Source organism: Dunckerocampus dactyliophorus, chromosome 6 (genome assembly GCF_027744805.1).
Source record: "Dunckerocampus dactyliophorus isolate RoL2022-P2 chromosome 6, RoL_Ddac_1.1, whole genome shotgun sequence".
NCBI lineage: Eukaryota > Metazoa > Chordata > Actinopteri > Syngnathiformes > Syngnathidae > Dunckerocampus > Dunckerocampus dactyliophorus.
In genome coordinates, this window is record NC_072824.1 from 25,407,219 (window position 1) to 25,434,984 (window position 27,766).

At 40.7% G+C, this 27,766-nt stretch overlaps 1 protein-coding gene across 2 annotated transcripts; it reads left to right on the forward strand.

The window, feature by feature from the left end:
- The first annotated feature begins 243 nt into the window (after positions 1-243).
- Positions 244-27,121, forward strand: rgl3a (ral guanine nucleotide dissociation stimulator-like 3a). 2 transcript variants are annotated; one of them, XM_054780035.1, is made up of 18 exons: positions 244-572; positions 1,435-1,692; positions 7,380-7,669; positions 9,980-10,024; positions 11,579-11,748; positions 12,175-12,317; positions 12,403-12,714; positions 12,817-12,920; positions 14,655-14,739; positions 16,606-16,674; positions 18,577-18,660; positions 18,772-18,804; positions 18,880-19,001; positions 19,090-19,185; positions 19,945-20,080; positions 20,195-20,461; positions 24,777-24,891; positions 24,990-27,121. In XM_054780035.1, the coding sequence occupies exons 2-18, from the start codon at positions 1,504-1,506 to the stop codon at positions 25,142-25,144; spliced, it is 2,415 nt and encodes an 804-aa protein (XP_054636010.1). In that variant the 5' UTR covers positions 244-572; positions 1,435-1,503; the 3' UTR covers positions 25,145-27,121. The 2 variants fall into 2 exon arrangements, with proteins under 2 accessions (XP_054636010.1, XP_054636011.1); XM_054780036.1 differs by having other exon boundaries at positions 245-572; positions 18,580-18,660.
- Positions 27,122-27,766: the final 645 nt, after the last annotated feature.

Below are 27,766 nucleotides of genomic sequence, written 5' to 3' on the forward strand. Positions count from 1 at the left end.
CTCCAGCATGCCCCCCAACCACTGTTGAGGACAAGCGGCATAGAAAATGAATGTATACAGAAGACGATGCAACTATCAATTGATAGTGCAAAAGAAATGCAGAACAAAACCACCGACTGAAATATATCGGTCTCCTCACCATAGTACCGATCCAATACTGATACTACCATTGGAATCAATATTTGGATCGATCCGCCCACATATTCTACTACCTGGTGCAGAGCAGGATCGTCTTGGCGTTAGTGTGCTTGTGCGACAATTGAAACGTGCAATACGTGTATTTGAAACGACGCTTGAAGTTGAATCCACCATGAGCGATTAAGGTGGACAGCGACTGCTTGTTCTTCATATTGTAATGAGGAAAGTGGCGAAGTGGAATAATGCGATACGAAGGGGAGCATAATGATTATGTAGGAGTGTTCAGCCAAGCAGGGAGGAGGCTATTCCAGCAAAGAGCATCGCCCACAGTCTAACACGACAGTCCACAGTCCTCCTTCCTCTCTACATGAGCACCAACACATGAAGATACAGGATTCGCCAGAAGTTGACTCTACAAACAAGCTCCACGCAAGGTGCTGATGTGTTTTATTTCACTTTTGTCCGCTGATTTCATCTACACACTATTCTATCCTTTAAAAAACGTTTACCGGTAATCAGAATTTTTTCATGCAACGAAATTGTATGCTCTTTACGATTGAAGGGACATGGTTAAATCCACGTGTGCCGTTCGAAATGGTCGCGGATTGTACTAAATTACAGCTAAACCCAATCTAATGAAACATGTTTGTTTGTGTCGATTGATCATCTTGAGTCATTTATATGGTCAGGATGAAAAACATTGACTGCAGAATCTCAAGTTAATGGTTTAGTTTATTTCGAACGACCTTAAAAAAAATTACAGTACCACTTACACAATTCAACATGTCCGAAAAGGAGTAGGGAGAAGCAGACCTTATTTAATTCATTCTGACTGTCAGCAATGACAGAATTCCATTCCTGTGTTCAACATGATTGCCGTCTTTTTGATATTAAAAGAGGTTAAAAAGTCGAGTAGTGCAGTTAATGTTACATATCATACAAAAGCTGTCATTTTTCAAAACTTTTGAGTCATTTTTGATGATTGTTGCTTTTCTTTTCCTCAGTAAAAGGTGAAACTTCACTATATATTGGTATATATATATTATATTGGTATATAGTATATACCAATATCCAGAAACTATCATGAGTATATACTATATACTCCTGACTACACCAGCATTATAGTCCTCTGCAACAACATCTAATGTAAAACTGCAAATCCTACTATTTTGCATCAAATTCATCTACCACTCACAGTTGTTTTTATTGAATGATTTAGCATAAAAATTGAACTAAAGCATAGGATTATGTTCGGAATAGTGCCGCTCTGTGTTCACGCTCTCCTCTCCGACACAGATGACGCAGCAGGTGTGGGCCAGTTCTACTGAGGCGAGCCGGCCTGAGTAGCGTGACACTGTGTGGGAGATGAAGACTGTTCTTCCGGTGAGCGGAGGCAGTGATGGCGGGGAGTCCCACAGCCTCAGCACAAAGGTGGGCAGGGTGAAGAAGCTTCTCGGGCTGAGGCTGAATCGCTGTGTGGACGCACATGTGGACACGGAGCCTGGCGTGTGGCTGAGGAGCTTCCAGTTGTTAGATAGTGATGGACAGTGTGAGGTGAGCTCAAACACAAAAGCCTTCACGTCAAATCTGAGGTCCGAGGTTGTACAACAAACAAATCAGTTCACCTGTCAAATGCGTTATAATGTCACACTGCATATTTTAAAAGCTAGGGAAATTCAATTTAATCAAAATTAAAACTTGTCTATACTATAAATATAAATAGTGCATATGTATGGGTGATTGTCCTGAAAGGGGTTCCAGAGAGGGTGCCGTCACTTGAAGGGGCATGATGCACAGACGACAGTGATTTGCAGCCCTAACCACATAAAAATATACTGCAAGTACAATGAATAAAAACAGGAAACAGTGTCAAATGTTTTCTTTGTGTCTGTGGTGTATAAGGCACGATCGGATGTCAATATCAGCCCGTTTGCGTATCGCCATTTTGTGACATGCAAAAGGTCGTCTCGAAGATGATGAAATAATACAAAACGGTGGATTTTATGTATCATCTCCTGTGACTTCTGAAGTATAACGCCTAATTGTGCACCAAACGCATTTCGTTGCATCGAAAACATGTACTTTAGCCAAACTCGTGTCGCAAATGCAACCAGCGTAATCTGAACACAATGGCACTAAAATAGAATCGTGGAAACTGTATGCAAATGAGTTGACCTCTGCATTGACACACAGTGTGAACTTAAGGGTATTTGCATCAAAATTCAGGCAATATCGAAAGTGACACTGTATCCAAATCAGAAATATGGCGTAGTGTCCCATTCAAATTTTCTACTGGTTTATTTTTTCTAATCAATACACTTTGGTGAACTGTTTTTATACATCATGCTTCTTCCGCAGAAGGGCCGCACGGTGCACGGTGGTTAGCATGTTGACCACACAGTCATGAGAATTGGAAGACCTGGGTTAGAGTCTCCGTTGGTCATCTCTGTGTGTAATCCGCGTGTTCTCTCCGTGCGTGCGTGGCTTTTTTCCGAGTACTCCGGTTTCCTCCCACATTCCAAAAACATGCATATTAGGTTAATTGGCGACTCTAAATTGTCCACAGGTATGAATGTGAGCGTGAACGATTGTTTGTCTACATGTGCCCTGTGATTGGCTGGCGACCAGTCCAGGGTACATACCAACTTAAATTTTTGCTTGCTGTGTCACACTTTTGGTCCCCCTTTCAGGAGAATGACCGATATAAATGGGAAATTAAGCTAAGATTCAGTGGTTTGGCAGGTTTTTCTTCGGGAACTCCCATCGTTGCTCCACTTCAACGCAACCTTTTTTTCCCACTTATGACATCAACATTGTTCAGTGACTGACTTCAGCAAACGCACATACTTTCTTATGGCTTCATGATTTCTTTTCAGCTTAAGAAAGCATTCCACACAGTTTGAGGAAACTACTTCCATCAAGTTATTTGGGGATCAACGTGTTATCCTCTTGTCACCAGTCAAGTGACTAATTAGTAATAATTGCAGTCTTTTCTGCACTTTTGTTCCTATCAGCGGAAAAAAGGGGACACGGGCAAACCTGAATGAGTGATGCTGGTTTTCCTGCGATTCATGGGTCGGAATCTCATTAGGAAAACAAAAAGCTCATTCTTGGACTCCCTGTTGGAATGCCTAATTAACAGTTTGTCTTCTCTGTTCGTTCGTGTGTTGATGCGGTCCGCCGGCTCAGTTGTTCACAAAATGTAGTGTCATGTGTACAGTTATAACATTCATTTTAAAAATAGTATATTCAAGTTTGTTTGTTCATGCGGAACTGCAAAAAAGATGCCCGGACAGTAATTGGTGATGTCACTTTAATAACAAAACTCCAAATATTCAGTATCTCACAAAAGTCAACACACGCCTCACATTTTAGCAACCATTTTTATTACATATATTACCATAGACATGGAAGAGGAATAGAGTAGTCAGTGTCTAGCTTGTATAGCAGTATAGATGTACTATCCACTGATAATTTCTCAGCACAAAATCAATATTGTCTTAATACCGAGATGCGTCAGTGGCCTGGGGAGTGCTGACATCATGAACACATGAATTTACTGAATATACTGTGACATTCTGAAGCAGAGGAAGATCCAACATGACCCAAAACGCAATCAATTCCATTCAATTGGCAGATTTGCTCAATTAACTGTCATGTCAATCCCTACAAAGGACACAGTCATCAGTTTTCAGACTCTTTTGTCTTTAGATGTTGATTCCTTCCAGGCACAAAGCTGATGTTACTTTTGCAGATGGTAACAGGCCTGTTTCATGCAGTATGGATGTCCACGCCCTGACACTACTGCCAGGAACAAAGGCTACAGGCAGGTGAAAAAGTGTCCCAACTGGATTCTTTCTAGGCAGCAGTGCCTAGAAAGTGCCTTCTCACTGAACCTTTCCCTTTTAAGATGAATTTGTCCCTCAAGCTAGACTAATATATACGCTGTAAGGACAATTATTGGACTGGAAGGTGACTGTTGCTGTAAAAGTGTGAAGAAAACAAAAGTAGGACCTTTCCTAGTGACAAACCATGGTACCCTAAAAGGTACAACACTGTCTTTTTTTTTTTTGCAGAGGATACATGGGGTTTCCCATAGGAAGCTGTGGTGGTGGGCTGCACGGGGAGGGCGGACTGCCGCCGCGGTGTCTGCAATTTTGTTTTTAAACTGACAAATAGCAATTTTTTAATGACTTATTTATTTAACTTTTTTTCAACAACTAGCCGAGCATGAACCGAAAACATTGCAAAAGTGTTAATTGAATGGCAAAGTTGCTGAGAGCACTGCCTCCATTTGAATTATTTGCAAAGCACATCTCCACTCATTGTGCTCATTTGTCATTAAATACGGGTGTCATGTTTGAATAGAATGCTTATAAAAATACTAAGAGGTGATGCAAAAATTCTTTGGTGAGCTACTCAACATCAGCTGGTGAGCTACTGCTAGCTTACGTGCTACCTGTTGGAGACCCGTGTGATAGCATCACTGTCTAAAGCTGTACAGACTACATGTTTCAGGTGCACAGCTTCGACACACAACAAGAGCTTTGAGGACAAGCCATAAGTATTATAATGATAACAAGAGAGCAAAATTAAGTGACACTTGGAAAAAAAGTATGTTGTGAAGATAATTGATGACTGATGCATCCTGTGAACATAATAGCCACTTGTAGCTCCGAGCTAGCTAGATGACGCCAGCCAGGCATGTAAACAAAAATGCCAGAAAGTGAAATGATATTGAAACGTGAGCGATCACACACGCTGGCATAGATAGGCTTAGCATGTGTCATTCTCTCGATAATAAGGAACAAAGTGAAAGTCAACACAAGACGTGTCGTGTATCTGGTTACTGGTCAAATGCAAGCAAGGCAGACAGGCAATTCTGGTGCATGCGTATCAAAATAAAGTGCACTGAAACATTTTTATGATATTTTAAATTGTTTTCAAACAAATTGTGGTCAATATGTGCGTAAATAATAAGCTATATATGTATTTATATAGCATATACTGTATATATACATTCATACAATATATTACTTAAAATTGTTTTCAAGTAATAAAAAACAAACAAACTCAGATTTCCTCAGATTTGTTAAGAAATATATATTTTTCTAAAAGGCTGATTTTCAAACCAAGAGTGAAGAGATTTGTTTTAATCTGGTCGGTAGACTGTTTTTTCGTTTTGTTTGCTTTCACTTGTTTCATGTGTTATGTTATTATTATGTAAGCCCTTGCTGATTGGTCAATAATGCTGCTCACCTGTGTTGCCAGGTCCATTTATTGGAAGCGACATCGGGCTTCTTTTTTTGTAAAGTCGCTTGCGAAAGCATGTAGTTGCTTATTTGTGCTCGCGTCTCTGCCTGTGTGATGGGGTGGATCTCGTCGTTTTATAGAGCGGGATTTATTTTAATTAATTATCTTGATTAACTGACTACTCAATACACTCAAGCAGTGGCACTTCTAGCTATTGTGGGCAATTAGGTATGGGCAATAAGCCCTCATCAAGTCAGGATGTGGCAGATGGCCGCCCTCTACAGGCGGGATACTCGCACCCCCATGCTGCTCGGACGTCATCAAATGTCCCCCACGTAACCAAACCAGAGTATGATGGGGAGGGGGGTCACTTCACCGCTGTGCCTCAGCCCTGGCTCAGTTTAATTATACAGTTTAAAAAAAAAGTAAATTACAACACTTAATTGCTAAAAAATAAAACATATTTCATTCATCATACTATATTATATTATATCACAGACCAAGTGTCTCAATCAAGTTTATTTGTAGTTCTAAACACAATTAAGGTGTTTTTACTCACTTACTCGTCTCTCCTACAAAGTTATGCTTTTTTCCTACAGCATCATATGCAAACGATATGCAGATTTGCCAATGACGTCATCTAGCGACTTCTAGGACAGCCAATAGCTACTTTTCTTACTGAGGAGTTGGCAACAGTGCTGCCAACACCTGCCACTTCCTCATTGATACGCTGTGGTTCAGTACCTGTATTGTTACCTATTTGTACCTGTAAACGCCTTTTCGTTTTTTTTAAAATCCTGAACTAAGATGAAAGCATATATTTCAGAGCTCGTTAACTATCGGAGGACAGACTTTAGTCCTAACTGACCGTTCGTGCAGCGGTCATCCGATGTCAACAATTGGGAGAGTGGCAGTTCACAATGGTAAGTTAAGCTAACTGTTCGATAAAAAAGGACAAATAATGATTCTTTGTCACTGTTGTTAAGGCAAATATACATGTACTTTTTTTTTTTTTTAAATCTGTGATAAATGCACCACGGCTGAGTTTGGTTTCATTGCAGGTGATTCACTTTTTTGTTCAGCGTACGTCAGAGGTGTCCACAGTGACCCCTAGCATACAGTAAAACAAAATGATCAAAAAACCTAAATGAAATATACTACTATATTTGCTTTGTCACCTATAACACAAAGCTAAGACGTGGATGTTGTATTTAGACGACTTGGCATATACTTGTATTACGTTGGATTGGTTTTAGCATCTTTAATGTACCAAATGTGTCAAAAGCGCACCCACCCCCCACCCTATCACATATTTGCATATCAGAAGAGTTAGAACTTTGGAGGCGGTGATGTTTGCTTTAGCATGTTTTTCATTATTATCCTACATGTCCAGTTCCTCAGTGCAAATACTTCGCAAAACTTGTCATTCACAGACACTGGAGATAATTATTATTAACTATTAATGTATTTCATGTTTGCTACTACTTGGTTAAGAAGTTGTTGCTGAAAGAAAACACTTATTTAATCTTTGTGTGTGTGTGTAACTTTGAGCAACGACATTGTTCTTGTCTCATAACTTGTTTTTCCGTGTTGTCAATGCACACATTATTCGCTGGACAAGTGGTGACAGCGGTGAACATTTAATACTGCTTTATGCTCCACTCGTAACCATGGTTCAAGACTAGGTCACAAGCTGAATCACAAGTGTTTGTCGCAACAGTGTCAGTTTGAGCAGTGCAATGAATGGGTCAGTTTGTCATGAGGTTTGAATCGCACATGTGTGGCATTGTCACCGTAATTCAGCCTAGCAGAATGAGCAGAAGGTTTAACTGAGGTCCATTTTAAATTGAAGTCCACGATGAAAGAAGATGTAGAAAAGCATATTTTGTCCTTGGATGTTTCCCTTTTATATATATATATATACACACACACACACAGAGTGACATGTTTTGTGTACACTAACATGAACTCATGAATTTACCCTACAGGACCCAGTGCAAGAATGGGGGGAGGAGGAGGAGGATGGTATTGTGTTTGGCATCACGCTGCGTCGGGAGCCTGCCCTGCCGAGCTTGGACACGGCGGATGCCTGCTTGGCCTTCAGCAATGCCCAGTACCACACAGTGAAGTTGCGCAGAGTTAAAGCTGGCACCCTGGAGCGACTGGTCACCCACCTGCTGGATCCCAAGCATCAAGAGCCTGACTACGTCCATGTTTTCCTCTCCACCTACAGAGCCTTCACCTCTCCCAATAACTTCATCCAGCTACTCTTTCAGAGGTGAGACCTAGGACAGACATAAACATAAAGATTAAATACAGCCGTCAAGTGCTCAACAGATTTACTCTGCCAGGGAGAAGTGTGATATACAGTTCCCCTGTTATACAGAATTTATTTGACTTTGATGCTTGTTATTAAGCAAATTTGGAGCGACCGGACCGGAGCAGGAGGGGACAAAGAAGAAGAGAAAAGAAAACCGGGGGGGGGGGGCACAAAAAAAAAGGGACAAGGACAACAGCAGCAACAACAACAATTGTGACAACAAGAACAGAACAACAGAAACATACAGAACTACACATTATGATGCTTTTTAATGGAGCATTTTTTTTCTCCAAATTTGCTGCTGTGGTGAACGTTAGCACAGCCCCCAGGGTCACTTTATCCTGTTTTTTTCAGGAAAATATTATTAGAAAATAAAAGTATTATAAAGGCCTCACAGTACGATTCAGTGTAGCTTTGGTATTAACACACTGCTGACCTGATGTTAGGGCGTTGTATGACAGCATGCCTCAGCTGGTTGGACTGCATAAATCCAGTTTCAAAGAGGCTATCTAACACCCTCTTGATGTCATTGCAGCTATAAGAAAAGAAGATGGTATTGAATGGTGCGTGTTTTTCTTGCTTAGAATGAGAAAAGAGGCATAGAAAATGGATGGAAGAAATTAATAATCCATCAAGTCGAAAAAATGGCAGGCTTGCTCACTCCACAATACATTCGCGCACGTAATAAAGACAAGTCAAAAGAAAAGTCAATTAATTAATGTGATCACTTCTCCCTCGAGTTGATTGACAGTCAGCACACCTCGCCGGCTGGGGCAGCTGAGCTACCTTGCCCTGGCCGACGAGGCTTGTTGTGAGAGGGGGAGAGTGAGGCCGTCATGCTGCATGTCTTTGAGCAAAATGGCCTTTGCTTGTTTTTGTGAGGCAGTGTTGTGGGTACCACTGGAGGGACAGACGCTGATATAAGAAGCAGACTTAACAAGGCCAGAGTGGTGGTCAGAGATGGTCAGAAAGATCTGGAGCTCAAAAAACATATCCATATAGTTACGCATTTTCAATTCCAGTGTAAAACAAGTGATCTTGTATGGTTCAGAAACATGGAGCACAACAAAACAAACAACACACAGGCTCCAAACATTCATCAACACCTACTGTACCTCAGAAGGATATTAAACATCTGGTGGAAAGACAAAGTTAACAATGTAGACCTGTGGAAAACCTCATAGACTTACAAATCTGGAAGAGAAAGTGGAGTTGGATTGGCCACACCTTCAGAAAACCTGCCACAAACATACCCCGACAAGCCCTGAAATGGAACCCCCAAGGAAAAAGGAAGAGAGGTCGCTCCAGGAGCAGCTGGAGAAGAAGTGTGCAGGCAGACATGGCAGAGAGTGGGCTCAACTGGGGAGAGCAGGAGCTAAAAGCCATAAGCCGTGTTCGTCAGCAGCCTATGCACCCAAGTGGAGTAAAGGGCGTAAGTCAAAATTAAAGTAAATTGATAGTCTGAAGTATTTCCCAGATTTTCCTTAATTTGCTTGTTTTCTGGATAACACGTGCTGTCACTGCTGTATACAGTATGCTATTTGACAAACAGTCACCCTCATACCTGCGCTACTGGTGGCAACAGGCTTGCTGTCGGTTAAAGGACACTCTTGGAACAGGACACACAGGATTCTGTACAGGATGTTGGTAAATTTGATACCAACTGCAGAATGTCGTCCTCATTAATCAATCAGTTCATTCTCTTGAAGTAATTTCCTTGCTTCCAAAAACACATGGTCTGCCGTTGTTGTTTTGTATTTGGATGTCATAAAGTAAGACAACATAGTAACACGGGTGCACTCTCATTGTTATGATGATTGATTCCTGAGGGCAACATTTGTCTGTTTACACCCTAAAGGCCAATGTCTCCGCAGTCAGCAGGATTCAAAGTGTTGCAGGACATTTCCGAAGAACAAACAGTTCTAGAGGATTAACACCTGGATTTAGGCCTGTCCTGGTCACAAATTTTGCTGGTTGATAATTGGGCTACAAATTATTGTCGATAATCGATATTATTGGAAAACATTTTTTTTTTTACTCAATTTAACTGACTAACAATAGGTTTGGGGTTTGCACATCTTCAATTATGAATGTTAATAATGCTAAGTTTAACCAGGCACATAAACTGGCAACAAAATGTATATATTTTTTGTTACGTGATGATAATGTCCGAAGTAAGCACCACAGTGTATTTAGTGAGAATGACAAAAGTAGTCTTGTCGTCATATGATCATGAACCTAACAGTGACTGTTTTTCTTTTCTCCCAGAGATGACTCAAACACCAGTCATGATAAAATTGTCTCCTGGCAAAGGTGAGTGTACTTCTTAAATTTGATTTATGAGGGATTTATGATGTTAAAATCCTTATTAGTATGATTAACATTTGTAGGCCTTATTGTATTGCTGTTTGTAAACCATGACAACAAAGCAAATTAAAAGACAATAAATGCCTTTTAAAGCTGATCACAAAAACGGATCACCTGTGGCTCGTACTATTGCAACCTGCATACTCAGAGAACCCTGTGTGCAGTGCAGTGTTCCCCTCCGGCTTTCCTTCACACTACGCAGGCAAGCAGCGGCAAACCCAACATGTCAGCTGTGTCAGTAGGGTTGCCACCCGTCCCTTGAAAAACTGAATCGTCCCGTATTTAGTAACGCATCCTGTATTGAACTGACAAGGGATGCTTTGCCCCGTATTGCTGCAAGAATCAAAACTAGTCTGTAAAATGTCAGTGGCTTCAGTTTGACATCTTGCCACAGGCTACGCCAATCGATGCCAGCGTGTCTGATGACTCCCCTAGGAAACCTATTGCCGTTGAACTTTTCTGGCATCCTTTGTTTTTCTGGCATCTTTGCCTAGCTGTCATTCAACCTTACATTGGTAAGTTACCCGCCTAGCTTCTGGTCTTTGGACTCCAAATGTGATTTTTTTTTTTTTTTTTTTTTAACCAAAGTGACATTTTGTTTTTAAAACAATGAAGCAATGTGGCTAGTTCGGAGCTCGTGTTTGTCCCGCAAGTGGATATCGCGTTCATGGGGTATGTACTAACTTTTTCAAGTGTCACTGAACAACTTTACTCTGTTGTTGTTATACTAATTATGTGTTGTCCTCAAAACACTAGTAGTGTGTGGTTGTTTAATGAACATATAAACACATAGTGTGTCCAGCCTTATGATGGTGATACTATCACGGGGTCTCCTAGCTCACCAAAGGGTCAAAGAATATTTGCTTTAACTGTTAGTAGTTTTTTATTATAACTGTTGAATTCAGACTTTATGCATTTTTATATAATGACACATGACCAAACAGTAGCATAATGATGATGGCCACAGTGTTTGAGTGGCGATCTGAGATCTGCTTGGTAAATACTGTAGTGTACAGTTGAAATGTTGCCAGTCATAAATAAAACACAAATAGTTGACAGCTCTAATAATGATGAAAGTTGGAGAACCTGCAACCTGGACACAGAATTTATTCTGTTTTAAGTTGAGCAGGACAGATTTCTATTTAATAAAGATGTTTGTGTATATTATCATATTCTGTCAATTTTATCTTGAGCTAACCAGTTTATTTCCCGTGTATTCACAGTGCTACAAAACATGCATCAAAATAAGTTCAGGTTTGTGTCAAATAGTATAAAGGCAACAAAAAAAAGACTATATGCCCAAACCTTTAATAATGACCCATTTTCCAAGGACCCTTGGAATTGTCTAACTTTTCCGCCCTATATGGCGCCATATATATCATGATAAATAAATTGAAATATGTACAATTAATCTATGTGATCAGTATCTGAATTGGCAGCATAAAACCTTGATTGGAGCATCCCCACTGATTAGTGATGCCTTTTTCACCTTCTCTTCAGTGCTTTACTCCCAGTGATCAAAATGTGGTTGATGGAATACAGTGCTGACTTCAATGAGCCTCCTCAGTACAAGGCCCTCCGGTTGATATGTGTTCACCTGCGTCATCACCTCTGCTTTAGACGCGTGGCTCAGACTGCAGAGAGCCTGCTCAAATCGCTCCAGGAACAAGGTACCAGGGCCTGATTATAGATTGCTGTATTTTATAACTGGATATAACAAGCCACCTATTCACTTGCCAGCCATTACATTTGACATACAGTACCTGCACCAGCTAATGAAATCCCCAAAACTATCAAGTTTTGCCTTTTTTGTTTTGGAATGTTACTGTTGGTGAGTCAAAATGGAAGTGCATGCATGATGGCGGGTATCTTTGAAGCTTTACAATATGGTGCTATGCCAGATATGTGTGTTATTTTGTAAAGGCTACAGTTCTGGTTCACATTACATTGTGCAGGTGTACATTATCTGATGCCATTTTGTCAGGATGATGATTAATTGCCTTGTCACACTCTTTGCTTGACATTTGACATTGTTAGTGCATGTGGCCTGTTCAGTGTGTGTGTGTGTGTGTGTGTCATTTATTTTTGTTTGACAGATTGCAGCCAGTTTGTGTCAGTGGACGACACTGACTCAATGCAGCAGGACCACAGAGAGCTGCTCTACAGTGAGGAAGACAAACACATCTTTATGAACTTCCCTGTCAGTGACGTAGCGGAACAGCTCACCAGATTGGACAGGGTCAATTTTCTCACCAATCATTTCTGCCCTCTGTGAAATCAGTTATATTTAATCTTCTACTTCACTATTATTGCTTCTTTTACAGGAACTGTTTGTCCAAGTGGTACCTTTTCACTGCCTGGGCTGTGTGTGGTCGCAACGGGACAAGAAGGAAAACCGGAATGTGGCACCAACCATCCGTGCCACCATCTCCCAGTTCAATGCCGTCACCAACCGTGTCATCACTTCACTGCTTTGCCCATCCTCTCTGTGCCCATCGACATCCTCTCCAATCTCATCACCTGGCTCCTCTTTGAAGTTCCTTTACCCTTTGAGTGCCCCAGCTTCACCTCAGCCCATTCACAGCAGTCCTTCCCGCAGAGCATGCATCATTGAGTGGTGGATCAGTGTTGCACAGGTCAGTGTAGGGGGAAAACAAGACTGTCATAAATGTTTATTTTCAAACAGACAGAACCTTACGGCAATGCTTTTTTTTTTTCCTCATACTGGGCTCTTGCAGGAGTGCAGGCGATTGAAGAATTTTTCTTCATTGCGGGCCATCCTCTCAGCCCTACAGTCCAACTCTGTGTACCGCCTCAAGAAGACCTGGGCGGCTGTCAGCAAGTAAGCTGCTTGCAAAACACATTCGGGGATCATCTGTGGATTTTGACACAGCATAAACATACAAAGTGGTTTCATTTGATTTACAGTGTCCTTCAGAAGTATTGGAATATTGAGGTCAATTCCTTTATTTTTGATGTATACTAAAAACATTTGGGTTTAACATCAAAAGATGAATGTGAGACCAGAGAGCAACATTTCAGGTATTTCCATCTGGACCAGTGGCACAACTTAAAAGATAGCACCTTTTGTTTGAACCCACTCCATTTTTCATGTGAAGTATTGAAACATCTTACTGACAGGTGTGTTTTGTGTCCTATTGCATTGCTTATTCAATCAATAAATACCACCGCATGTCTATGATCAGTTTCAGATTGCGCACGACAGGTTTTACCTATGTCGACTGCATTTAGAGGTAAAAACAAAATAAAAACCAGAGGGTGGGAAAAACATCCATCCGTCCATTTTCTATGCTGCTTGTCCTCAGTAGGGTCACGGGTAGGCTTGGGCCCGTTACCGGTTTCAAGGTATGCCACGGTATGAAAAAGTCACAGTTTTCCAAACCGCTAAAATTGTCCGTCTGCAGTATGAGAGAAAGTGGAGGTCCAGCACGGCTAGTGGGGTATCCCACCTAGCTGTCTTCGGGCGAGAGACAGGGTACACCCTGGACTGGTCGGAGTGAAAAACAAGCAATTGTCAATCTGAGGGAAGATGGACAGTCAATCAAAAACACAAACATTGGTCAAAGTTAATCATCCCGGTCATTTCGCGGTTCATATTTCACAGCTTCACTCTATCACAGTTTTTCAAAATATATTAGATAGATACTATTATTGGGGAGAAAAAATTATATTTAAGGAAATTGTATGTATGTAAGCATTTTCAAGCATAAAAATGGCTAAACAACTTGATTGCCGGAACAACAGGCTTTTATGGCAGGTTAGAATTATCTTACAACAGGCATAATAATAATAACATAATAAAAACCATAATAATAACACGTGCAAACTAAAACTCAACTCTGAACCCACCAGGGTCACTTCCTGTCCAACACGGAACATATTTCTAACAACACATGAGTGCGTGTCTTATTTATGTCTTAAATGGCTTATTTTCTGTTATGTATACTATATAGGGTAATGCGAGTGTAAAGACGACTATGGGCATATTATTCTATGTCCAGAAGGCTCCAATAATGTTAAAAATCTCATGTAGAAGTTCATAAACAGGTTTTCTATGCTCGAACTACGATAATATTCCATTTAGAAATAAGGAATCCTACTTCCTGAAAATTCACTAATCACGGTCAGGTCTGGAACCAGTTAACCACGATAAATGAGAGGTGACTGTACAACCATTTGGAACCACGGGTGTACTAAGTAAAAGACGTGGAATAGAAACACCAAGGAACACATCAGAAGTTGATGACAGCAACATTGTGAGAGCTGAACAGTAGATAGTGATACTTCACTCCTGCTCGCTGTAGGTTGTTGTTGATGTCACGAAGAGTTGTTTTAGGGTCTTTCTTATACAGATCTCACAATGTTTTTGTCATCAGCTGCTGAACACCTACGCCCTCCTTGTTGAAAACATAGCCTCTTGGTAGAGGTAATTGCAATCTTTGCCCCTCAAAACCTGATTATTTCCATTTTCAGCGAAGGTTGAGCAGATTATGTGAAAGGACTTACCGTAAAGGCCATTCTGATTCTGTGTAACAAAATGAACATTTGTTTTCAGGGAAAGCATGGCCACCTTTGAACATCTGTGTGAGACATTTCCTGATGAGAACTGTGTGCTGGCCACTAGAGATATCCCGAAAGAGGTAGTAACATGTAGTAACATTGTGGGCTTTGATAAATAAGAGGATTGCTTTTTTTTTCCAATTTAATTTCTACTTGTGGAAAATATAGACTTTTTTTTTAGTTCAGTTTGTCTTTTGGCTTTATGATATATGCTAGCCTGTGGTGGTGGTGGTCTTATATTTATTGGTTTTAAAAAAAAATAATTTGAGTCAGTTGCAAACAATCCTTTTTAATGTGAAGCAAATTTTAATTTTTTTAGAAAATATCTCTGTGGTGTCTGTGGTATATTTTGCACTGTTTAACTATATGGAATACACAATTTCAGGTTTCAGTTTTTAAATGAAACCTTTTATTATTTAGGGAGAAAAAAATGCAAACTTACATGGCCCTGTGTGAAAAACTGATTGCCCCCTAAACCTAATAACTGGTTGGGCCACCCTTATCAGCAACAACTGCAATCAAGTGTTTGTGATAACTTGCAACGAGTCTCTTACAGCGCTGTGGACGAATTTTAGCCCACTCCTCTTTGCAGAATTCAGCCACATTGGAGGGTTTTCCAGCATGAACCGCCTTTTTAAGGTCATGCCACAGCATCTCAATAGGATTCAGGTCAGGTCTTTGACTAGGCCACTCCAAAGTCTTCATTTTGCTTTTCTTTAGCCATTCAGAAGTGGACTGATGTGTTTTGGATCATGGTCCTGCTGCAGAACCCAAGTTCGTTTCAGCTTGAGGTCACAAACAGATGGCTGAATATTCTCCTTCAGAATTTTGGGTAGACAGCAGAATTCATTGTTCCATTTATCACAGCAAGTCTTCCAGGTCCTGAATCAGCAAAACAGCCCCAGACCATCACACTACCACCACATTTTACTGTTCGTATGATGTTCTTTTCCTGAAATGCGGTGTTACTTTTACGCCAAATGTAATGGGACACACACCTTCCAAAAAGTTAAACTTTTGTCTCGTCAGTATTTTCCCAAAGGTCTTGGGGATCATCAAGATGTTTTCTGGCAAAATTGAGATGAGCGTTAATGTTATTTTTGTTCAGCAGTGATTTTTGTCTTAGAACTCTGCCATGCAGGCCGTTTTTGCCCAGTGTCTTTCTTATGATGGAGTCATGAACACTGACCTTAACTGAGGCAAGTGAGGCCTGCAGTTCTTTGCATGTTGTTGTGGGGTCTTTTGTGACCTGGATGAGTCATCTCTGCGCTCTTGGGGTCATCTCAATTGCTTTTTCTCATTTGTTCCGGAATTTCTTTAGATCTCGGTATATGGTGTTTAGCTTTTGAGGATCTTTTGATCTACTTTACTTTGTCAGAAAGGTCCTATTTAAGTGTCTATTTAAGTATCTTTCTTATGGTGGAGTCATGAACACTGACCTTAACTGAGAGAAGTGAGGCCTGCAGTTCTTTGAATGTTGTTGACTGGCCACTTTTTCACACAGGGCCATGTAGGTTTGGATATTTTTGGTCAATTAATAAGAACAAATTTCATTTAAAAACTGCATTTTGTATTCAGTTGTGTTGTCATTGACTGATATTTAAATTTGTTTCATTATCTCAAACATTTAAGTGTGACAAACATGCAGAAAAAAAAAGAATTCAAGAAGGATGCAAATACTTTTTCACACCACTGTATAGTGGTGTATTTAATAAGGACACCTTTATCAGCAGCCTTTAAACAAACCAAGACTGCAAACATTGGATGTGAGTCCCTTTCCTGTCCGACAGACGCACCTTTACGCACCAATACACTGTCAGCAGATTCTCAACCATAGACATTTATGTGATAGGTATGCTGTTTTTTGTCATGTGCCACACACAGCACTCAGTGTCACATGGGCATTCTTACATCCAAAATTGCCTTTTGACTGTTTTTTCCCACAGGACGGAATTCAGTCAGAGAGTTGCATCACTCCCAGCTCGAAATCACCTCCTTTCTGTTCCAAACAAACGGTAAGAGTCACTGCTTCACCAACACCAGTCATAACTTTTTTTCTTCTTGATTTTTCATCAAAATGAATGAATGTTGACTCGAGTCACTATAGTCGGATGTGTGTACCTGTATGTCACTAATTAAAGATCCCTCATACTTCCTGTTCACTTTTTAACTAGGGGTGGGAATCCCTGGCCACCTCATGAATCGATACGATTATGATTCAGAGGCCCGCGATGGGATGATAAAACGATTAACGATGGATCTCGATGCATCTTTTTTTGTGATCAAAAGTCTGTCCATTTTTTCAAGAATCATTTTTTCTGTATTTAATTTCTTTTTACTCGCTGTGTACTACTAAAACAGCAGATTTGTAATGATCCACAATTAAAATAAACATGAAACAGATTGATTTCCCGGAGCTATTTGACATTTCTAAAAAAAAAAATAAAAAAAGAAAGATATAGAGATATAAAGAAAAAAGCAGTGGCATGGGAACTCGTTGACGCCAGAGTAAACATATTGGGTAAGTTTACATTAATTTAAACGGACATTTATGGAAGTTTATCTTCAATACTAGCAAGGTCCGGTACTAGGAAGAGTACTCAATCAACACTGTACACTTCTCCTCCTCTGGACTACTTTGACACCCCCAAATTCACTCCACATCTGACAGCCAATCATAACCGTGGGAGATTCGTACAATTCGCTCTGGATTTGAACGCGTCACTCACCAGTGTAGCTGGTTACAGCCGCTCGTCATCGCCCTTGTGCAGGGTTTGCTACGCGCTGGCGATGAGTTTTCGCCAATCGCAGTTGTTTGTCGCCTCCCGCGTGTGGCGCCTGTCACTGCGCAATACGTACCCGGAACGCAATCGGTTCAACCGGGTTCTGCACATGTGCAGAACGCGTCTACATCCGGTCGGCCTATTTTTCGGCAGTCACATGTTAGGCATGTGTAATCTACGCCATCCGTCGATTTTTTTTATTTTATGGCAAGCGGCCCCCCTATACTCCCAAAACTGTTACTAAGATAGATGGATAGAAATTTGAGAAATAACAACATAATCAATCATGTTTTCTTATATCATACCCATAGTACAAGTGGACAATTTATAAGCCCTCTTTTCTTTGTTCCATAAATTATTTTTAATTTTTTTTCGCCACTGACAAAATACACACAAAAGCATTTGCTAGGAAGATATGTTTGGATGGATGCTTTTTCCCGTTGAGAAAAAAAAAGAAAAGCGGAATCCTCTGAGATTAATCCATTGTTGCACTCTACTTATGGTTTACAATGAAATGTATATTTACCCTGTATGTGTTTTATACTATTTATTTATGTATGTTACACGTAACCGGACATGACGTTTATGTCTGCGCTATGTGCATTGCGTGCGTTTTTACGTGGCTCGGCCTTGGTGGATGTCATGACATCACTTAATAATAATATAATATAACCTTCCAACATATTACATATATGAAGTATGGTTATTGACCATTTCTGTTCATACATTTAAAAAATAACTACCACAGCGCGTGACGTCGTAAAAATTAGCTAAAGGAGGATGTGCGCGGGACCGATTGCGTTCCGGGTACGTATTGCACAGTGACAGCGCCCATTACACCAGGTTCACCACCATAAGCTGTCCGGGTGGCACTTCCGCGTTCCGTCGTTTTGTTTTTGTTCTGTCAGCATCGATTATTGACATTTATGAATCGATTAATAGCCCTCTACGTGCGCATCGTAATGCATCTAAGAATCGATTATTTCCCCCACCCCTATTTTTAACACAATGGCAAATTTGTTAGGGCTCACATACAAAGCAATCACATGGTCTGCAAAGTTTGTTTTTTATTGACTTGATCTGGCAGGACCATGCTGTTTTTGATATATGTTACTTTGCCTTTGACCTTGAAAGCAGAAATGTGGTATTATCCCTTACCTGGGCTCTTACCTGACTGTGCTCACGATGCTGGATACAGCTTTCACTGACACTGTGGAGGTGAGTAGAAATTAGACACACAACCCCGCTGCTTGTAGAATTTAGCCTACTCGTGGCAGTTACCATGTGCACATGCAGTTGTTTAAGGCTTCTTTTCTCCTCTGTCCAAAGGGTGGACTGATCAACTTTGAGAAGCGCAGACGGGTAAGCCCCCTAGTGGCAGCTCATTTAAATTACCCTTTTCTTACTTGCTCTGAATGTTCCTTTCTGTAATGTTAGGAGTTTGAGATTGTCTCTCAGATTCGACAGCTTCAAGCTTCCTGTTCCCACTACCAGCTTCCTGTTGACCCTCACATAACCAACTGGCTGGAGACGCACACACTCCTCACTGATCAGGAGAGGTCAGAACACACTGCTCATCTGTCAGTGCAATGCCAAGGCAACAACTGTGGTGGCACCATGGCGCTGATTAACAATCTTGTTTTGAAGCTATGAACTGTCTCGTGAGCTGGAACCTCCCACTGATCCATGTCCCAACTCCCCCAATTTATGGAGCAGTCGACTGCTGACTAAGAAGCTCACTTCGTAAGTATGACAAACCGTCACAGTTTTCCTATCTAGCATGCACAGCAGTGTAGATTAATAAAGTTTTGTGGCGTGTTCTATGACTTTCTTGCTGCTGTATATATGCACTTTATATGTCCATCACTGCTTTGAATACACACTCAATGTTTGCAAATTTAAAAAATAAGCGATAGAGAGTTGCCTGGCCACCTGTTGCTTGTTATAGTTTCCAATAGGCCATGGGTCGGCAACCTTTACTATAAAAAGCCATTTTGCCCCCGCTACATAGCATATTAGGTAAGCCTGCATTATTGGCAGAGAAGACAAAGGAATATGTTCGTGCAGAATTAAAAACTCTTATTTTCATCTGATATGTTTCTTTTTAGGGGAGATAAATTAATTGTTAGCTTGTCGTGCGGGTAAAAGACGTTTGTGTCATGTCTCAACAGGTAGGCAGACACCATCTTCTGCTCCCTTCCACATGCTCATCCAGTCACTCAGAACCCAGCCTCAGCCTGTTTTTCAGCTAATAAAAAGTAAATAAATGGGACTAAAACGTATCTGGAAACAATTAGAAAACATTTTTTTAACCAAAGTGAATTAGTGTCTTCTTTTTTTTGGTTAATCTTTTAATGAGCAACCTGAATTATTTAAAAAAAAAACTCCAAAAGAAAGAGTCAGTGTCTCACCAGGCATGAACCTCACCATACGTCACTGGGCATGTTAGTATCATTAGATAAGGTCACATGTATTTAAAAATGCCTTTGTGTTGGTGTGCAGATTGCGCAAAAACAGTGACAGTTCTCTGGAGAAGACTCAAGCCGACCAGATGAGCATGTCGTCTTCGAGCTCCAGCAGCTCAGACATGGACGACCTCAGCGCCTCTCAGTTGTCCCCACTCGTACTCAAACTCAAGGTGTGATTTTTTTTTTTTGACTCCTTCATAAAGTACACACACATTGTGCTGCTTGACCGTAATTACATTTCAGCTTCTCCAGATCACAATGTTTAACATTCTCCTCATCCATAGTCCCTCTCCAGCTCAATGCACAACGTCACAGAGGTCTACACTTCCATTTCCTCCTCCACTTCTCCAAGCCTTTCCAGCTCCCCCTACAGCTCCTCCCATCCGGACCTGAGCTGCTCCTCCATGGCACTTAGCCCTGACTCCTCATGCTCCTCCAGAATCTCCACGCAGTCTGTGCTGCCAGTCTACAACAAACAGCTTGCCGACACATGCATCATCAGAGTCAGCGTGGAGTGTGTCAGCAACGGCAATGTCTACAAAAGCATTCTGGTAAGGAAGCGCATGTTGTCATTGCCCTTAAATGACCTGTGACAGTTATTTGACAACCATACAATTTCTGAAAAGGAGGCCGATCACTTTTGGTTGCAATATTTTGGTTGCATTTTTGATTAAAATAATCACGCAGTTACAAAATGGTGCCAATTTTCCACTCCTTTACATAATTTTGCAGTAAAACAGGAGATATTAGTAACTAACAGTCTGTGGCTTATCTTTTATGACTCAGGAAGACTCAGGAAGTGGCTCCAAATAACCCGAACAAAGCAACATTATTAATTCCTTCTCTGTTGAACAAGGACTTTTAGACATGTATGATGTCTTTTAGCTTGATTTAAATTTTCACTTCATTTGAAGCTGTGAATACATACTGTAATGACCCGTAGGGAGGTTATGTGTTGTGTCTGTGTATGTCTTTCCGTGAAAGATGTGTTCCGGGGTTGGAGGAGTGGAGAGGGGAATGGACGGGAAGTGACGTCAGAGAGAATCCCCATGTTAGCAGTTTTTTGGATTAATTCGCCGTGGGTTATGGCCGTAAGAGTGGCCGTGTTAGGAACTGTTGTGCTGTTGTGGTCATTGCGTTACTGCAATAAAAACTGCTGTTTTTCGACTATCCAGTCAGGTGCTTGTGCCGCACACGGAGTGTTACAATACAAATATAAAAAGTGGTGTGAAAAAGCGTTTGCCCCCTTCCTGATTTCTTTTTTTTTTTTTTTTTCTTTTTTGCATGTTTGCCACAAATGTTTCAGATCATCAGACTTATTTAAATATTAGTCAATGACAACACAACCGAACACAAAATGCAGTTTTTAAATGAAACTTTTTATTATTAAGGGAGAAAAAACATCCAAACCCACATGGCCCTGTGTGATAGCCCCCCTGTTAAAACATAATTTAACAGAGATTAATTGAGATCTATCAGTCTGGACAAGGTTATGGGACTCCAGCGAACCACAGTGAGAGTCATTATCCACAAATGCGAAAACATGGAACAGTGGTGAACCTTCCCAGGAGTGGCCGGCCAACCAAAATTACCTCAAGAGCACGACGACGGCTCATCCAAGAGGTCACAAAAGACCTCACAACAACATCCAAAGAACTGAAGGTCTCACCTGAGTTCCAAGATGAAAACCACTGCAGAACAAAAAACATTTAGGCTCGTCTCAATTTTTCTAGAAAACATCTTGATGATCCCCAAGACCTTTTGAGAAAGTACTCTGTGGTCTGACAAGACAAAAGTTTAACTTTTTAGAAGGTGTGTGCCCCATTACATCTGGTGTAAAAGTAACACCGCATTACAGAAAAAGAACATCATACCAACAGTAAAATATGGTGGTGGTAGTGTAATGGTCTGGGGCTGTTTTGCTGCTTCGGGACCTGGAAGACTTGCTGTGATAAATGGAACCATGAAGTCTGTTGTCTACCCAAAAATTCTGAAGGGGAAGATCCGGCCATCTGTTCGTGGCCTCAAGATGAAACCAACTTGGGTTCTGCAGCAGTGCAATGATCCAAAACACACCAGCAAGCCCACCTCTGAATGGCTGAAGAAAAACAAAAGGAAGACTTTGGAGTGGCCTAGTCAAAGTCCTGAACTGAATCCTATAGAGATGCTGTAGCATGACCTTAAAAGGGCGCTTCATGCTTGAAAACCCTCCAACGTGGCGGAAATACAACAATTCTGCAAAGATGAGTGGGCCAAAATTCCTCCACAGCGCTTTAAGAAACTCATTGCAAGTTATCGCAAACACTTGTTGCTGCTAAGGGTGGACCAACCAGTTATTAGATTTAGGGGGCATCACATTTTGACACAGGGCCATGTAGGTTTGGATTTTTTTTCTCCGTTAATAATGACAAGTTTCATTTAAATGTGTTTGATGATCTGAAACATTTAAGTGTGACAAGCACGTAACAAAAATAAGAAATCAGGAAGGGGGCAAACACTTTTTCACACCGCTGTATAATGGTTTGTTACTTGAATATTGACAAAATGGGCATATTTCAGACATAGCAAATGGTGATTCATCATGATTAATTCATTTGAAAACTGTGATTAATCTGATTAAACATTTTAATCATTCGACAGCCCTAACAATAATGACTATATTTACAACTACAGTAACAACCAGAAATGCAGTGGTGTTGCAGTTAATGTTAATAAGCGGGAACAAATATGGAGCAGAAATAGACAAAACAAAAAGGTATTTTGAGTTGTAAGTTTAGCTTGGACAAAACGTGTTTGTATCTACTGTTGCTGTGAGTTCAATTGTCACCGGAGTACGTCAAGTCTCAAATGCCACTTGCACAGATGGCAAAACTGAAGAAGCTAAAGAATGTGCTTCAGCAGGTATTTTTAATTGTCATTTATACAGTGGTACGTTAGCATACCGGTGTTTTTTGCGAGCTACATCAAATTTAGGTTACGAGCTGCTCGTTACCGACAGGCATCTGCGTAAACAGCTATTTGGAGGGCTTGTGTCACCTTAGTATGTGGGGACAAAGGCGGAAGTGAGCAAGCGCACATACACATCACTCAATGAGATGGCAGTAAAGGCTCGCGAGGGAATTTATTAGCATTATTATTATTATTGTTAGCGATTTATGAGAGCTTGTGCTGCTGTGTAAAACTTACATGTCGCAAGAAGCGCTGTGTCATACTTCCTTGCTGCTCAAGTCGCCAGAAAAGTGTGATAAACTGTGTGAAAGCGAGTGTTTGTGTATGTCCCTGTAAAAGAGTGTTTGGAAGTGAATTATAAGCTATAGCTTGACCGCACTGCAGTGTATGGGTGCAGTTTTAGTAAACTACTGTTTTGAGCGCTTTATTTTTTTGTAAGTTGTCTATTTATTTTTCTCACACCCTGTTTTCATTTCACTTAGTTGGTGGGTGTTTTTGCAAACCTTTATTTGCAAAGGATCGCTCTTATCCTGCCTTTGCCCTCAAACTTTGGAACTCCCTTCCGCCTGTGCTACGGTCTATCACGGAGCTATCAGATTTAAAATCTCATTTAAAAACTCATTTATTCTGACTCAAACTTATTTCTACCTGTGATTAATTGCGATTAATTATAAGTTAACTATGGACAAAATTCAATGAATCTCGATTAAATATTTAAATCGCTTGACAGCTGTAATATATTAGTAGTAGAGCTGCGATAATCGCATTTGATCCATAGTTAAGGTATGTATAGGTATAGGTATGTAAATCTCTTTGTGGTAACCGATTTGAGACGCAATTATGATAATACATCAAATTTTAAAAAATGATAGACATTTAGAAATCCCCCAGTTTTTGCACGTTTAATGCGAGTGGCGTTTTGTCACACTTAGTTTGACGGTCCTTAAATGCACCTTCTAATGTTGTCCCCACGCTGTATGGATAGGCTACTTATACTGCACTTTTACCCTTTTTCTTTCACCTCATAGTTAGTCCCAAATGAGGATACTATGTGGGAATGCATAAAGGTACGATTTGATGACCTTATTGAGTGCTAATGTGTAACCTTTCTGAAAACCATGAGGCTCCTACTGGTGGATGGTGGGTCTGTATTCCATGCTTTAAATTTGATGTTGCGCCTGTCATAGTTGTACACAGTACATAAGAAATAAGAAAAATTAGCGCGCTAATGTACAGTACATATGTTTTACTGATGTGTTGATGACTGGCTAGTGGGCTGCTACTGTTAGCTAATGCTAGCGACGCTAGCTCCTCAGCCATGGTCACACTGACATAAGCCATCAAGCAGCTTGTATCCAAATTTTAGCTCGCAATTTGAAGCAAAAAATTAGCTGAGAGACGGCTTGCATCTGAAAAAAAACCCACTCATTAGTTGGGACACTCGTATGGCAACATACCACTGTATAAATGACAATAAAAAATACCCGCAGTGCTTCAATACCTCGCGTCTCTCTAGCAAGTCAGTGTACTCGGTAACAACACATCTCACAGCGACAGTAGATACAAATAACGTTGGTCTTGTTGTGAGAGCCATCTGCCAGGGCTTTGAAGCTAAATCAAAATACCCTTTTCTTGGTCCATTTCTTCTCAATATTTGTTCCCGCTTGTGGCTCCAGTCACCCCTACTTCCTCAAACTACGGTGAGGGTCAAACAGGACGTGCACGTGTTAAGCGCACATAAAAACAAAAAAAATAGTGCCGTTAAAGCAAACTTCTTAACTTAATGGGATAACGGACAGCCCTAATTAGTAGTAGTAGTGTTTTATTTTAGTATTATGATGTATTGCTAATGTAACAATTCTGAATGTATTTTAATATATCTTTGTAATGTGTGTCTTTGTTTTTGTCCCTCCTCAGCTGACCAGTCAGGATCACACACCTGAGGTCATTCAGAGAGCTCTTGACAAACACAACCTTGGCAATTTCAACTGTCAGGATTTCAGCCTCTGCCAGATGCTCAACAACGGAAAAGGTGAAACCGAAAATCATTTTTAAGAGCTGGCTATATGAAATATAGAAATGACATACAGTAGCTAACACAAGTGATGATGCTTCATTTTTGTGATTCAGAGCTCCACATCCCTGACAAAGCCAATGTTTATTACGCCATGTGTACGAAAGCCAACTATGACTTTGTCCTGCACGGGCGCTGGAGAAGCCACGGGAGACATCAGGGCTCCTCCTCCAGCCCTGGAGCTCAACCCAGGGTCCGCCACACTAAGTGAAAAGCATGTGTCCTAGGTAAAACATAAAAGGACATCCCAGACCAACAACAACAACCTTTTTGGATCTTTTCTTCTGTTTGATGGAAAGAGAAGAGAACATGGATTGAAAGTGCCCACAGTGCATGAATGCTGCACATTTGGATGTTGGTGCAACTTCCTCAGCCTTCACTGCAGCTTCATCCAAGCATCCATGCTAACACCAGAACTGCTTCACCTCAGCAAGCTTTAGGCTCTCTCTCATAAGGCTGGATGAGATCGGAGCTTTTTGCACAAGTACCATTCAAGTATTCTCTCGAGAGGACAGGAAGTAGAAGCTCTGCGAGCCACAGCTCACGGGGCAATGTGAAATATCTGCAATATCAGTTGTGCTGAGCACACTTTTTTTCTAATTTTAGTATTTATTCACTTGTCTTTCTTTTCAAATGTTTTAATTTATCAACTAAACTATTATGTTGGCATCAGTGTTCTGATTCACAGCATTATTTATTTAGTTAGCTATGTATTTGAAATCTCCATGAGAGCTTTTAGACATATTAGTTGTCGTACAAAATGAGTGTTGAAGTGTGTGCCATTGTCAAATGAAGGACACCACGTGTGTCAAGTGGATGATCGAGGTCCTCGTAAGTGAAAAGGCAAGTGTCAGAGTATGTGTGTTGACATGTCACGTGATGGTAAAGCCTGCGGAAATGGAATCAGGGCACCGTGATTCACATGTGTCCACAGGTGAACACCGGGTGCAGCTTGAAAATAACTCATTTGGAAGAGATCCAAACTAAGGCCATGCAGGAAGTTCTTTAGTTTCTCTCTTGTCTGTTTTTTTATATTTGTAGTGAAGTCATCCATGTTACTGTTTGCACGTTTTACTTAAGACCATCAACTTATATAGATTTTTATTTTTATCCATGCACTTACTGTTTGAAATGAATACGAAACATCTGCTAATAAAGACATGTTATTGTTGATCATAACGCTGGAAATGGAATTTGACTCCTTACGTGACCATTAAGTTATACACCATGCAGGCCAGGTGCATCCAAAGTGTGGCGTGTTATTTGATTGGGCCTCTGAACATCTAATTGTATGATGAGATATTGCAGTAATATAACTACGGCTGTCAAATGATTCACATTTTCAAATCAGATAATCACTTAACGAACAGAAAGATAAATGACAGGACAGGGTGATATATGTGTATATATACAGTATGTATATGTGTGGTTGTATTAACAAGAGCCGGATGTGTTGTGATGTCCGGAGTTCAAGGTGTTCATCAGTGCACCTTAAGAATGAGGAAGTTATGTTCCGAGGAAGAACGGAGCGACATGTTTGTGAGTTGGGGATGCATACTGTATGTGTTGGAATTGCACTGCTGTTGACGTGTTCAGGTCAGAATGAAGTCACACAATAGCGTCAGACGTTGTGTGAGTCTGTGGTGACGCTACATTGTATGTGCATATGTGCAGTATATTATGTTATATACTGTATGTTGTTACACATGTTGATCTCGTTTCTTTTTTTTGCATTGTGAAGCCCTACCTGCAGCCTTAACATCCATTGCCATTGCCATTTTTCAACTGACTTAATTTTGGATCATTTTGGATCAGGAGGGGATTATGTACGTTCACTGGCCAGAATATTAGGTACACCTGCAGAACTGAAAGACGGGATACGATGGAGTGTTAGGACCACATTTAAAACATTTAATAATCTGACATTTTTTGAATAAAGTCGTAAATTTACGAGAATAAAGTCAGACATTTACGAGAAAAAAAGTCGTATTATTAGGAGAATAAAGTAAAAAATTACGGGAAAAGAAGTCGCGAGAGGGGAAAATAGAGCGTAGCTCTTCAGGAAGGAAGGAAACTTTGCTCTTGCTTCAGGCAAGCTTTTGTTTATAACGTAGCAGAAAAACACAACAGTTGAGCATAAACAGATTAGCCCCTTTTCACTTCCGCTATGTTTACCTCGCCCCCTCCACATGCCCAAGGCCAAAGGTCACATAAATCTCCCCTTTTCATAGCTGTCTCAGGCAATGCCTGTAACATAAACTTAAGAGATTATTCTTTTTTTCTCGTAAATGTAAGACTTTATTCTCAAAATCTCCTATTATTTTAACACTCAGTCATAACAGCCATTTACTGAGACAGCTATGAAAAGTGGGGACTTATGTGACCTTTGGCCTTATATAAGAGGTGCGGAGAATGTGCCTTGATTATGACAACATGGAAAAATGACATCTCATTCACTTACGCTGTTGCTGTGGTGGCAGTGAAAGCATCAACATCAGTTTCATCATCCATCATCCCAAGTGTAAGCAGCCCTGCTTGACGTGCTGCTCACGTGATGTTTGCACCCTCAAGGCAGTCACGATGACGTCGCTATCGCTCCATTTCCAGGAGGGAAAAACTTTGACCACAAGAGGGCGCAATCTGCCGCAGTATGGCTTTCCATGCAGCATGAGACAAAACCTGAAGTTAGACACAGCCTACGACCCAAGTAGGAGGGGATGGGCCGATCGATCCATCTATTGATTTTCTATGCCGCTTATCCCAAATAGGTTCTGGACTGGCCAATCAAAGGACACATATAAACAAACAACCATTCACATTCATACCTATGGAC

What these genes read in the sequence shown, in the direction of transcription:
- rgl3a (XM_054780035.1), top strand. Translation starts at nt 1,504, where the DNA reads ATGAAGACTGTTCTTCCGGTGAGCGGAGGCAGTGATGGCGGGGAGTCC. An exon ending in AAAATTGTCTCCTGGCAAAG is followed by an intron (nt 10,025 to 11,578) that starts GTGAGTGTACTT and finishes CCTTCTCTTCAG; the next exon opens with TGCTTTACTCCCAGTGATCA. An exon ending in GGTGGATCAGTGTTGCACAG is followed by an intron (nt 12,715 to 12,816) that starts GTCAGTGTAGGG and finishes GGGCTCTTGCAG; the next exon opens with GAGTGCAGGCGATTGAAGAA.